Source organism: Phragmites australis, chromosome 2 (assembly GCF_958298935.1).
Source record: "Phragmites australis chromosome 2, lpPhrAust1.1, whole genome shotgun sequence".
Classification (NCBI taxonomy): Eukaryota; Viridiplantae; Streptophyta; class Magnoliopsida; order Poales; family Poaceae; genus Phragmites; species Phragmites australis.
In genome coordinates, this window is record NC_084922.1 from 37,239,416 (window position 1) to 37,252,697 (window position 13,282).

A 13,282-nucleotide genomic window follows, 5' to 3' on the forward strand; every position below is an offset into this window, starting at 1 on the left:
GCGTCATTTTATGTGCTTATTCAAATTCTTTTCCATTTTTTGCCCAAGGTGATGTGGATTGGAGTTTTAATTTTTGCATTATTTTAATCAGACTAACGTAGGGTTATTTTCATGCAAAAATTTATTTATAATAAATTTCTAATCTGGCCCATTTTTCTCTCCAGCTCTTAACGCTTCCTCTGTTGTCGCCACAATTGACGGCATAGAGCAACTTACGGGAAATAACTTTCCCGCTTGGAAAGCTAAAATGACAGTTGTCCTTGGCATTTTGGACCTGGACTATGCACTCAGGGTTAACGCTTCCACTGCTTCTGCCATTGGTATGGAAAATTATGATGAATTAAAGAAAACTTATGATGCACTTTCTGAGAAGTGGGAGCGGTCCAACCGCATGTCTCTTATGATATTGAGGAACTCGATATCAGATGCTATAAGGGGAGCGATCCCAAACTCAGAAAAAGCTAAGACGTACTTGGCATCTGTGGAGGAGCAATTCAAAGGCACCTTTAAGGTTTACGCTAGTACTCTGATTCAGAAGATCCTCAACACTAAGTATAATTATGGGTCCAGCGGCATAAGAGAACACGTCATGATGATGACACACATGGCTATCAAACTCAAGGGCATGGACATAGAAATCTCTAAGGGTTTTCTTGTCCACTTCATTATGACCTCTCTCCCTCCTGAGTTTACTCCTTTTAAAATAAACTACAACACTCAAAAGGAGAAGTGGAGCATGAGCGACTTGATCGCGATGTGCGTCCAAGAGGAAGAGAGGGTGAGGGCTGAGAAGAAAGACTTTGTGAATCAAGTTAGCAGCCCCAACAATAAAAGAAAATTCTAAGGGGATTTCAAGTCTAAGAAGAAGTTGTATTTCGTCGCTAAGCACGACAAGGCAGCACAGAAGGCACCCAAGGCACATGCTCTTTCTGCTTCTGTCTCTCAAGAATCTAAGGATGACGGATGCCACTTCTGCCACAAGAAGGACCACTACCAAAAGGACTGTGTTGGTTTCCTGAGGTGGTTCGCAAAGAAGGGTAATGATTTAATAACATTCATTGATGAATCTCTTTATGCTGATTTTTCCGTTAATTCATGGTAGATTGACTCAGGTGCCACTGTGCACGTTACCAACTCCTTACAGGGATTCCTTACTGCAAGAACATTAGGAAAGAGGGAGCGAAGTCTTAGAGTGGCCAATGGGAAGGAAGTTGAAGTTGAAGCTGTTGGATCCTTTCTATTAGTTCTTGATAGCGGCTTCACTCGTAGACTGAATAATGTAGTTTATGTTCCTTCCATGAGGAGGAATCTCATTTCAGTTTTGATGTTAGATGATGATGATTTTTATTGTAATTTTGGAAATAATAAGTACATTATTAAGTTTAATTCAGATGTTATTGGTCTTGCCATCCGACAAGACAAACTTTATATGCTTCCTCTTAATGAATCCTCTATGTCGATGAATGTCAATGATGTAAGCCGTAAGAGAAAGAGAAGTACAATTAATGAGACTTCTTTGAAACTGTGGTATTGTCGTTTATGCCACATTTTGAGATGGAGAATGGAGCGTCTCATTAAGGAAGAGATTCTCCAACCCTTAGACTTCTCCGACTCTGGCCACTGCATAGATTGCATTAAAGGAAAATACGTTAAGCAAATAAAGAAAGGGGCCACTCGGAGCACATGATTATTAGAATTAATTCACACAGACATATGTGGTCCTTTTCTTTTGACATCGGTTGATGGTTTTGATTCATTCATTACCTTCACTGATGATTTCTCTCGTTACGGCTATATCTACCCCATAAAGATCGATCTGAGTCTCTTGATAAATTCAAGATATTTAAGACTGGGGTAAAAAATCAACACAACCTAAAGATTAAAGTAGTGAGATCGAATCGTGGGGGAGAGTATTATGGGAGACATGCCCCATACGGCCAATCCCTGGTCCATTTGCCAGATTCCTTCAGAAAAATGGCATGGTAGCCTAATATTCTATACCCGGTGAACCTCAGCAGAATGGGGTAGCTGAGCGATGCAACCGCACGCTTATGGACATGGTGCAAAGTATGCTCAGCTATTCTAGTTTACCAGTTGGACTGTGGATGGAGGCACTTAAAACAGCTGCGCACATTCTTAATCGGGTTCCCAGCAAATCAGTTCCAAAAACACCTTATGAATTATGGACTGGGAGAAAACCCTCTTTTAAGTATTTACGCATGTGGGGCTGTGCAACTGAAGCTAAAGTATTTAATCCATATATTGAGAAATTAGATCCTAAGATAGTTAGTTATCACTTTATCGGGTATCCCGAAAGATCAAAGGGGTATCGCTTTTACTATCCAGATAGGATCACTAAGTTCGTAGAAACAAGACACGCTGTGTTTCTTGAGAACGGGGATCTGGAGCCCAGGGAAGTTAATCTCGAGGAAAAGCGGGTTTATGTTCCTACACTGCTGATCCAAGAGCCCTACATCCTTGTGCCCCAAGTGGTTGCACCTTCACTAGAAGCTAACGTCAGTGCACTTCCTGTTGAGGTCTCTGAAATTCCTAATGATACACCTAACGATGAGCCTCAACAGTCCCCTGTCGTGCCTAACGTATCGATCAAGAGATCACAACGTGATAGGAGATCTACCATCTCGAACGATTATGTTGTGTACATGAATGAGGATGTTAATGACATAGGGAAGGCAGAAGATCCCAACTCATATAAAGAGGCCATAATGAGTGAGCATTCACCTGAGTGGCTTAATGCCATGAAGGATGAACTAAAGTCTATGAGCGATAATAATGTATGGGACCTAGTGGAAATCCCTGACGGAGCCAAAACAGTAGGCTGTAAATTGGTCTACAAAACCAAACATGACTCCAAGGAGAACATCAAAAGGTTTAAAGCAAGGCTCGTAGCTAAAGACTTCTCGCAAAGAGAAGGGATCGACTATAATGAAACATTATCTCCTGTATCAAGTAAAGATTCCTTCAGAATAATTATGGCGCTTACAGCGCATTATGATTTAGAGCTGCATCAAATGGACGTAAAGACGGCATTCATTAATGGTGACTTGGAAAAAAATGTTTATATGGCTCAACCGGAAGGTTTTGTCATGGAAGGCAAGGAACATTTCGGATGTTGCCTTAAGAAATGAATTTATGGTTTAAAGCAAGTGTCTAGGCAGTGGTATCTCAAGTTTGATAAAATCATTAGAAATTTTAGCTTTAAAGAAAATGAAGTTGACAACTGCATTTATTTAAAGTTTAAAAGGGGAGAATTTACCATCTTAATTCTTTACGTGGATGATATCTTATTGGCCAGCAACGATAAGGGCATGTTGTTTAAGACCAAGAGATTTCGTTCCTCTAATTTTGATACGAAGGATCTCGGTGAAGCCTCTTACTTTCTTGGCATTTAAATTCACTAATATCGGTCCAAAGGAGTATTAGGTTTATCTCAAAAAGCATACATTGACAGAGTATTGAAGAAATATAATATGCATAAGTGCTCTGCCATTCATGCTCCTATTGTTAAGGGCGATAAGTTTGGGACATTTCAATGTCCAAGAAACCAATACGAAACTGATCAGATGAAGTCGGTTCCTTATGCTTCAGCTGTCGGAAGCATTATGTATGCTCAAGTATGTATGCGCTCTGACTTAGCTTTTGTTACCGCGATGCTTGGTAGATACCAGTCAAATCGAGAACCGGACCACTAGAAAGTCGTTAAGAAAGTCCTTCGCTATTTGCAAGGCACTAAGAACTACATGCTCATATTTAGAAAATCTGATAACCTTGAAGTTGTTGGTTATTCAGATGCAGACTTTGTGGGGTGTGTGGATACTAAGAAATCCACATCAGGCTATATCTTCACCCTCGCTGGAGGAGCTATCTTGTGAAAAAGCACCAAACAAACACTTACGATATCGTCAATGATGCAAGCCGAGTTTGTAGCATGTTATGAGGCTACTGGACAGGCTGTATGATTAAAGAACTTTATCCCGGGATTGAGAGTGGTCGACAGCATTTCAAAGCCACTTTCGTTATACTGCGATAATCAACCCGCAATTTTTTATACGAGTAACAACAAGTCGAGTGGTGCTGCCAAACACATCGACATTAAGTATCATGTTGTGAAAGATAGAATCCAGGATCAAACAACAAGTGTTACGCATATAAGTACTAAATCAATGCTTGTGGATTCGCTCACTAAAGGCTTACCACCCTATATTTTTTGTGATTATGTTGCCGGCATGTGGTTATTGAAAAGCTTATGATTCTGGATAAGAGAAACATAATGCAAACCAACTCCCATTAGGAATAACGAATTTCCATTTCGAGATGGAGTGGTATACTATAGGTTCTTGGGTTTTCAGTGGTATTTAATTAGCTGATGTAATCCCTTACCTTGGTGTGCTATTTCATTAAGAGTGGGCTTATGATGTTAGTTTTTACGATCAAGGGAGAGAATGTTGGTTGATCTCGGCTAACAAATAGACCGAGTTCTAAGGGGGCTAGGCCCACCTACACGCGCCTTGATCGGAGGCGGAAACCAACTTTTGGTTCCGGTCCCGTTCCGTGCAGCGCAACAATAAATAGGGGGGCGCCGGCACCTACGTGATCATCCTTTTGGGACGCAAGGGTTAGCCTCTCCCCAACACCTAAAAACTCTAACACGATCGTTAGGAAGCTGTCAACGGAGCGAAGACCGACGCCACTGCCGGCCTTCTCCCGGCGTTCTGCATCGACATCGATCTCACCGAGCCGTCCACCACTACTTCGACTACACCGACGTGTTCACGCCTTTCATCCTCATCCGATGGCATCACCGACAAACGGTTAGTGCTCGCGCTTCCGCAATTAAGATGTGTCTATTGTTAGGGCTAATGTTTATATGAATTAGACCTGTATCATGTTTTAACAATCTTATAGTCTTCAACAAGATGTCCTTTAAAAACTGGAAAAAAAAAGTTACCCAACATTTAATGATATAGCAGATTTAACTCCTATAATAACAAATTAATAACTGATATCTTGAAAGGATTGCTGCTAGAGTAAAATGATTTTTTTAACCCATTTAAATGTAATATTTCAATATCAGATTATCAGCCTCTTTTTCCAACCAAATTTGCTGGATCTAACCCCCTCCTTGTCACTTGGTGTGGCTACCAAAGGGGTTAGATCCTGAAAATTTAGTTGGGGAGGGGCTAGTATTAAAATATTATATTTAAATGGGTTAAAAATAAAATAAAAAATCGAGTAAAAGCTCATGCCAAAATGTCTGAAAAAGTGAAAACGATATTCCTATGAGATTCGTCAATCACAGCTCATTACGTTGATCAGTCTATGCAGAATCCACCGGGCTTCAGCCGACGGATCACATTGTGGTGGAATGTGTTTCTCCAGGAAACCCAAAATCCTGGTTGGTTCTCATATATACTTGCAACACGCCTTACCTTGCGCGAAAAAACAAAAGGGCATATTTGCAGAAAGGAGTTTTTATCGCTCTCTTTAATCGACGAGACGGACGAGAAATTGGAAACTAAAAGCCACTCTACCAAAGGATATGGTCCTCTAGATTCCATGTTCCTAAGAAAAGAACTACATTTGATTGTTGGTTGCTGACATATCTTTGTGTTAACTGGTGTTCTTGTCTAGTGCCTTCTTGATTATTGATTTTCCCTGGGGAATTGCAGCCAGGGTGACAAACCGTCTGTTAAAATTTATCAACCACTCCCATATACATAAATGTTGCTTTTCGTGCGCTTCAAGCGTACTATATAGTTGAGAAATATCTTGCTTGCTGACATAGATTTGTGTTAACTGATGCTCTTGTCTAATGCCTTCTTCATTATTGATGTACTCCTGGTATTCAGTCACGGTGACAAAATGTCGGTTAACATTTATCAACCACTCCCATATACATAAGTGTTGCTTTGTGTGCACGCGTAGCGTACTATATAGTTTATCATTTTCTGATGTCAATTCCCTAGCATGTGAGTGATGCGATGAATGAGCTAGGATTTATTTCTGCTTGTAACTGGATCAAGTTGCCGCTGTTCCATCTGTCGCTCATAACTCTGGTGATAAGAACTTCATAGCTATGGCACAATAGGTCTTGCAATCTGTGTCACCTACATAACCATTTTAATCTTACAATTCAAATTCTGGAAATTTCGTAAGAATACTTTGATCAAACGGTGTAGTAACAGGGATCTAGCTTTGGATATTCATATTCTGAACTGAGAATTGTTTGGTTGAACATCAATCTCCATCAGATACGCGAATATGTGCTGCTATTGTACCTACATGAAACTTAAATGTGTGCTTGCACAGTTATGAACGCTCCACACTTTGCAGATCTTGATTAGGCTACACTGAAGCATCATTATTGCGCACTTAATAACCTTGATTAGGCTACAATTGGCTTTTGTCAATGCTTCACTCGTTATCTTATTCTAGAACTTCCTCCTGTCCTAATAAGAGCACGTCTAAATTCTTGGAGTGGATCTGGTTCCTTTTTTTGGTGAGATTACTGAACACTACTAGGATATGCATAAAGGTTCAGGACATAGAACATAACTGGCATGGTTTTTGGTAACCATGCTTCTTTTTTTTCACCCACACCCTTAGCACAGAGGACTGAGAGCGTCTTGAGAGGCAACCGACAGTTGCCAGGGAGCTCGAACGCGGCCGCAAAGGGGTGACGCTCCAGCGTGCGTACGCCCGGGTTCGAGCCCAGTGGATCCGCTCCTCGCCGGAAAATGGTACCAACCGAGCTTGCAAAAGGACAAAACATGCTGACCCTAATGTGTCCTTTTGTAGTCTATCTTTATTCATCAGTGTCAATAATTCGTACAAAACAATTCCCCTAATGTGTCACTCGTACGCCGAAGCCCACCTTTCTGGACAATGATATCTTGTCCTGTCTTAGCAGGCCTGCATCAGTGATTGTTGGAATTAGTGGTTGGCTGGGGCCCTTAAAACACACAATGCGATCGCTTGGCTAAAGCATCATGACTGTTGATCAGCACAATCTTGGTTATATTTCAGCTCTGTATAAGTTATGAAAACTTGGACTTTGGCTTCATATCATAGATTTCATTCATGCATGCGTCTGTATCTGAAAGTGCTTTAGATTGAATGTAAATGCTTCAAACTACTAGGCCGGACATTTCTTTAGTGAGCAGGTAAGCGCCGGTAAGACACATCGGTTTAGGTCAACTCCAGCAGCACCTGTATCCAGTGCTACAGTACTAGTAGTACTGTAGCACGGGAGATGGTACTCAGCAGCTTCCTCATCCAGTGCTACAGTGCAAACAGTGACGCTACAGTGTTACGGAGGGGTGGGGTCTTTATTTTTCGGATCACTGTAGCAGTGCTGTAGCAACACTGCTCACAGGGCTGACAGTGGGCCCGGAGGCAGAAAGACGCGTCGGTACTGTAGTAGTTACTGTGGTAACACTGTTTATAGAGGCTGACAGTGGATTCAGAGAGAAAAAAAAGATGAGTAAAAGATAGGAAATGAGGTAGCTGCTGGAGATGAAAAAAATAAGAGATGCTGTAATAATGGTAGAGGATGTTGTAATAGTATTTTTGAGGATGAAAATTTGAGATAGCTGCTGGAGATGATCTCAATTGATAGCTCAGAAATGGAGTACGGCAAAGAGCTGATGCATTAGTGGCTAATACAAATATGCTCATCATGAAATGTCTTTTTCGTTAAAGGGTGCTTCGAGCTGTCTCTGTTCTCCAACTGCTGGGGTTTGAGCGAACGGAGGGAGAAATTAAGGCAAGACAGCACCCCAACCATGTTCTATGTTTCATGCGTCTGTATATTAATGTGGTTTGGTCCGGCGTTAAAATCGACTTGAGGATACTGTCCGTATGTCATTATCCCATAAACTGGACTGGTCGACATCATATCTTTACCTACATTTGAGGCTAAGGGGCTCAACAACTTCATGTATTTATTGTGACATAGGATGCTCTCTAGATCTGCTTCTCAATCAAGCAAGAATTTGCTAGTTTTTTTTTTTACATTGTGAAACAATTGAAATTGGTAAAATTATATGGATATCATCGTAAAAGTATCCATATTGAAAAATATCATCAGTGTGAGAATGTCCAACTTTTATGATTTTTATAATATTACCTAGCAAATTGCCCTATTGAAATTTGACTTAGCAGCTACTAGGCCAAGTGAAGCTAGGTGGCTATGAATTTTTCATGGAGCAATATTTGTAATGCTGCGTAGGATGTATTAGGATCTAATGGTGTTGGTCGAGAAAGCTGGTGGAAGAGTTAGGGCTTGTTTGGTTGAGTACTTTTTTATCCAAATTCTTTATGGTAAGTGATGATTTTCTGAGAAATTATAACGTGCCTGAAAATAATTTTTAGTGATTCTCTAAGGTAAATTGTACGGATGAAGTGATTCTGTGAGAAAAATGAATAAATGGAAGTTGGTTTTTTTAGCTTTTAGCATTTAGTTCATTTTAGAAAATCACTGTGAGTTAAAAACTATAAATTATTATTTTGCAGAGCTTTTACTTATTTCACTCTGAGAGATGGTTTAAAAACTCTGTCAAACATATTCTTACTCTCGTCAGTTAATGGATCCACCCTTACTCATGTTACTTAATGGACCCGTCTATCCGTAAATCTTTTTGCTTGGTTCTTGCGGGTTTACAATTAAGAAAGTTCTCCCATAAGATGGGCCATCGATCAGTGCATGAAATGGCTCCATACACAGTGACCATGTTTGTATATTGGTCACTTTATATTTCATCATATTTTAAAGCTATACATATTTTGCTTTAAATTTTTTTTAAAGCTAGTGCTATACCAAATAGATCCTATTATCTTTGCCGTTACCACCTGTGCCATGACCCAGATCCAGCAAACACAGCAACAGCTGGGCTGCGCTCCAGTTTTTCCCGTGGCGGCAGGAGTCCGAGAGCCAAGACACGGCCATAATTCTGTGGCCCAAACCGAATCACACCTATGGCTGCAGGCCTGCGCCTGCGCGTAAATCGGTCAGTGAATCTCCCTTCCATTCTGGCGAGGTCGCAACCTGCATCTACGACCAGCAATCACTACATCGGTCACCGAATTGGAAATGTTACCATGTTCACAAGAAAAGGGTGCCTGCTGCTTCTTCAGAAAAGAAAGACTGTCTGTCTATCTGCTCGTGGTAGTTTCGTAGCTTCAGACGTGCGTGCAGAGCAAGCGGGGTGGCGGCACGGACAGACGGTACGCCCCCCCCCCCCCCCCCCGCGTCTGTGGGGAGTAAAGCGCCGCCGCGGTAGGTTTCTCCTCCCACTCCGCCGTGTCATGTACGCCCGTAGCTCGCTCTGAGCGGCGCGAAATGCAGGCCAGCTCACCGCTTCAAAGGTGCTTTGCGCTGCCGCCAACGCGGGGGGGAAATGATTCTGGGGACTGTACCGTCGGCGTTGGCGCTTGAAGGCGCTCACGCTACCTCCTTCCTACCGCCATTTATGGAGCTGCCCTGCCTCTCCCTAAGTACTGCATCCCGTGCCTTATCTTTTTCATTTTTGAATGGAAAAAATGTGCCCATTTGACCTTCCAGGTGGAGATACTGAGTAAATTTGTCCTGATTAGTCAGACTTGGGGAACCAGTAATCTTAATATGATGATGCTAGCAAAAGAATGGCCTTTGAGGATATGCGAGTCCAACTTTATAAACTTTGATTATTGATTGTTTCGAACATGAAGATTGGTAAATACTATTTCTGAGGTTTTAAGGTTGTTTCTGGCAAGAAATTTTGGGGATTAGTTATGGGCTTCCCCTTACTAAGGAGCTGCTTAAACGCATTGTTACCTAGGTATCCATGTCTTTTTTTTTGTCAAATAAGACATACAAATCCGAGTCGGATTACGATACATGTGTACTTATCCAGATAATACTATTTAAACAGCGTACTGTTTGGAAGAGATCGATCACTGAAGGAAGCCACACCAAAACGCTTCACACACAAGGCATAAAATGAAACGCATGCAGCTTCATCCATAGTAGAAACGAAATAACTTTCTGTCCGTAAAAGGCTTTTCGTTCTTTTCCCAAAGAAAACTGTCCTTATTCCTTTGTCTTTGCCCCGAAAGAAAAAGCACGGTAAACACCGTGGCAGTGTGGCACCATGCCATACGCGGCCATGCCAGGGGATGAGGAGGGAGCTATGCGCCCACGCGCGCACATGCAAACACCGAACACTGGAGCAACTGTTACAGTTCCACTCTACGGTCCACACCAAATCCTACTCCCCCAGCCCTGTTATAACTCAATAGTAGATGCACCTTGCTAACAGGATGCACACGCAGGCGGTGCAGTAATAACATAATGTACTTTCACTGGACGCCTGGGTCGCGGCCAGCCGGCCTGGTGGAATTCAATGAACTGATGAGATCGATCCGTGTAACCCTTCTGCAAAACAGTAACTTCACTTGCTCAGTAATCAGGCCCTTCAGACAAGGGCATCATCTCATCACATTCACATAGCTGCAGAACCGCATGAACGGGTTTGAGATTTAGCACACACACGTTCATGTATTGATGCACGCCACTAGATAATTTATACAAGTACCGGAGCAGCTGAGCTGCTAACAGAGCGCAAGAGAGCAGGCGATCGTGCGTGTGGTGGAGCGTGGAGCGCGGGCTGTCAGTTGAGGACCGCAGCGACACAGTCCAGACGGTGAACAGGAGTGACAATAGCGTTAACAGAGCGACAATAGCGCTGACACCACAGAAGACACGGCCACGTTGCTGCGATTCCATTCGCGGCTCCGGGATCGAGCCCCAAGTTTCCAGCACAGCACGGGACATACACCGCCACTCGCGCGCCCAGTCGGCCCACCGCGTCCGTGTATGCAGACAAGCGTCCATCATCTCTGCTCTGCACTGCACACTGACCCCCTCTGCCTATATATGCTGCTGCGTGAGTCGCGTGTTCTTCAGAGACCAGCTGGCCGCGCCATTGGTCCGTCTATCTCTCCTTTTCTCTCTTCTCCTGTCCCGTGCAGCAAGCCAGCCGGCCAGCACGCTAGCTAAGTAGCTAGCCTTGCTGCCATGGAGGTGAGGCGGCTGCTGTGCGTGGTCGCGGCGGTGAGCTGGGCGCTGGCGGTGGCGCGGTGCGACCCGCAGGTCCCCTGCTACTTCATCTTCGGCGACTCGCTCGTGGACAATGGCAACAACAACTACATCGTGTCGCTGGCGCGCGCCAACTACCCGCCCTACGGCATCGACTTCGCCGGCGGCCCGTCGGGGCGCTTCACCAACGGACTCACCACCGTCGATGTCATCGGTAAGCTATAGCCAGCGCGAGTCCCGGGTCACACACAGCACGGCCAGCCGGCGAGCGTACGTGCACGTTGTTGCAATACATGCAAGTACGTAATCACACGTAGAGCAGGCTAGGTAGCTACCGGGGCCACCTGTCTAGAGCTTCTCCTTTGTCGTTAATTACTACTACTAGAAGAAACTCATTCATACGTGATGTGAAGTTCATTTTCGTCATGCGTGCGTGCATATCTGGGTGGTGATCTGGGTATGGCTTCTCGGAATAGAAAATTCCGGCGATAGAAATGTAAATTAAGACGGTTGGGAGTTCGTGGCTGCGGCTGTTGAAGAAGTCACCGAGTCCACCATGTCTGTCTGGCATATAGTAGCCAACTTGTGTGGAGGTGTTCGGTGATCATTACCTGGAATTTAATGTGTCACGAGAGAAAGATATATTTTAAAAAAAGGATATATGTACATCGCTTAATTATGAATGATATTGCTACTAGAGAAAGTCGCATGGCATGTACGTGGCATGACTGTGCACTCACTTTAACAAACGTGCAGCAGTTGGTGTGGGCGAAAAACTTGGGCGCCGGATGCAAACTAACTCCCATGCAATTATCGTACTTGCACAGATTTCTCATCTTCTGATGATGTGCTTTAATTTGTTTCGCAAAATGCTCAGCTCAACTTCTGGGCTTCGACAACTTCATCCCACCGTTCGCCGCCACGAGCGGGGATCAGATCCTCAGCGGCGCCAACTTCGCCTCCGCCGCCGCCGGCATCCGCGCCGAGACCGGCCAGCAGCTGGTGCGTGCCCTGAATCACCGGCAACTAATACAGGTCGCCAGTGCGCGAGGAAACCAACTGATCGTCACGCATGTGCGCGCGCCACGTACGTACGTACGTTGTTTATGCAGGGCGGCCGGATCCCCTTCGGGGGTCAGGTGCAGAACTACCAGACGGCGGTGCAGGCGCTGGTGAACATCCTGGGCGACCAGGACACGGCGTCGGACCACCTGAGCCGGTGCATCTTCAGCGTCGGCATGGGCAGCAACGACTACCTCAACAACTACTTCATGCCTGTCTTCTACAACACGGGCAGCCGCTACACTCCCGATCAGTTCGCCGACTCGCTCATCGCCGACTACCGCCGGTACCTGCAGGTGCTGTACAACTACGGCGCGCGGAAGGTGGTCATGATCGGGGTCGGGCAGGTCGGGTGCAGCCCCAACGAGCTGGCGCGGTACAGCGCCGACGGCGTCACCTGCGTCGACCGCATCGACAGCGCCATCCAGATCTTCAACCGGCGGCTCGTCGGCCTCGTCGATGAGTTCAACGCGCTCCCCGGCGCCCACTTCACCTTCATCAACGCCTACAACATCTTCAACGACATCCTGAACAACGCTGCCTCCTACGGTAATCGATCGATTATGAAGCTCGAATCTATGGCCGCCCAAATTAAGACGAGTGGCAGTACAGATGGTACAATGATTGGGTCCTTTGGTGTGTGTTGATGCATGGTGAGATCGTACGTGCGTGCAGGTTTCACGGTGACGAACGCGGGGTGCTGCGGGGTGGGCAGGAACAACGGGCAGGTGACGTGCCTGCCGTACCAGGCGCCGTGCGCCAACAGGGACCAGCACATCTTCTGGGACGCGTTCCACCCGTCGGAGGCGGCCAACATCGTCGTCGGGCGGCGGTCCTACCGCGCCGAGTCGCCCAACGACGTATACCCGATGGACATCAGCACGCTCGCCTCCATCTGATTGATAATAATTTCGTTGATTCACCAAGGGTGGCAACGGGATTAATTGGCCGTGCATTCATTTCTGTACAAGCAAGCGCTTTTATTTGTAATTTTTGCGAATCCCACAAGGAGTCATATTTCAGTTTCTCATTGGTTTTTATAATACGCTGGTGCATTCCTGGATGGGCAAAAGATCGAAACAGGCCTTCTGCACCTTAACTAGCCGTGTACTCGTGTTCTGT

General features: G+C 44.8%; 1 protein-coding gene across 1 annotated transcript; it reads left to right on the forward strand.

Moving 5' to 3' along the window:
- Nucleotides 1-10,956: 10,956 nt before the first annotated feature.
- LOC133908644 (GDSL esterase/lipase At5g45670-like) lies at nt 10,957-13,203 on the forward strand. Its single transcript, XM_062350759.1, has 4 exons — nt 10,957-11,312; nt 11,976-12,100; nt 12,211-12,709; nt 12,836-13,203. Exons 1-4 carry the CDS (start codon nt 11,078-11,080, stop codon nt 13,057-13,059), a joined length of 1,083 nt encoding a protein of 360 aa, XP_062206743.1. The 5' UTR covers nt 10,957-11,077; the 3' UTR covers nt 13,060-13,203.
- Nucleotides 13,204-13,282: the final 79 nt, after the last annotated feature.

Coding starts and splice junctions, on each gene's coding strand:
- LOC133908644 (XM_062350759.1), top strand. CDS start 11,078: ATGGAGGTGAGGCGGCTGCTGTGCGTGGTCGCGGCGGTGAGCTGGGCG. Junction 11,313..11,975: donor CACCACCGTCGATGTCATCG/GTAAGCTATAGC, acceptor CAAAATGCTCAG/CTCAACTTCTGGGCTTCGAC. Junction 12,710..12,835: donor GAACAACGCTGCCTCCTACG/GTAATCGATCGA, acceptor ACGTGCGTGCAG/GTTTCACGGTGACGAACGCG.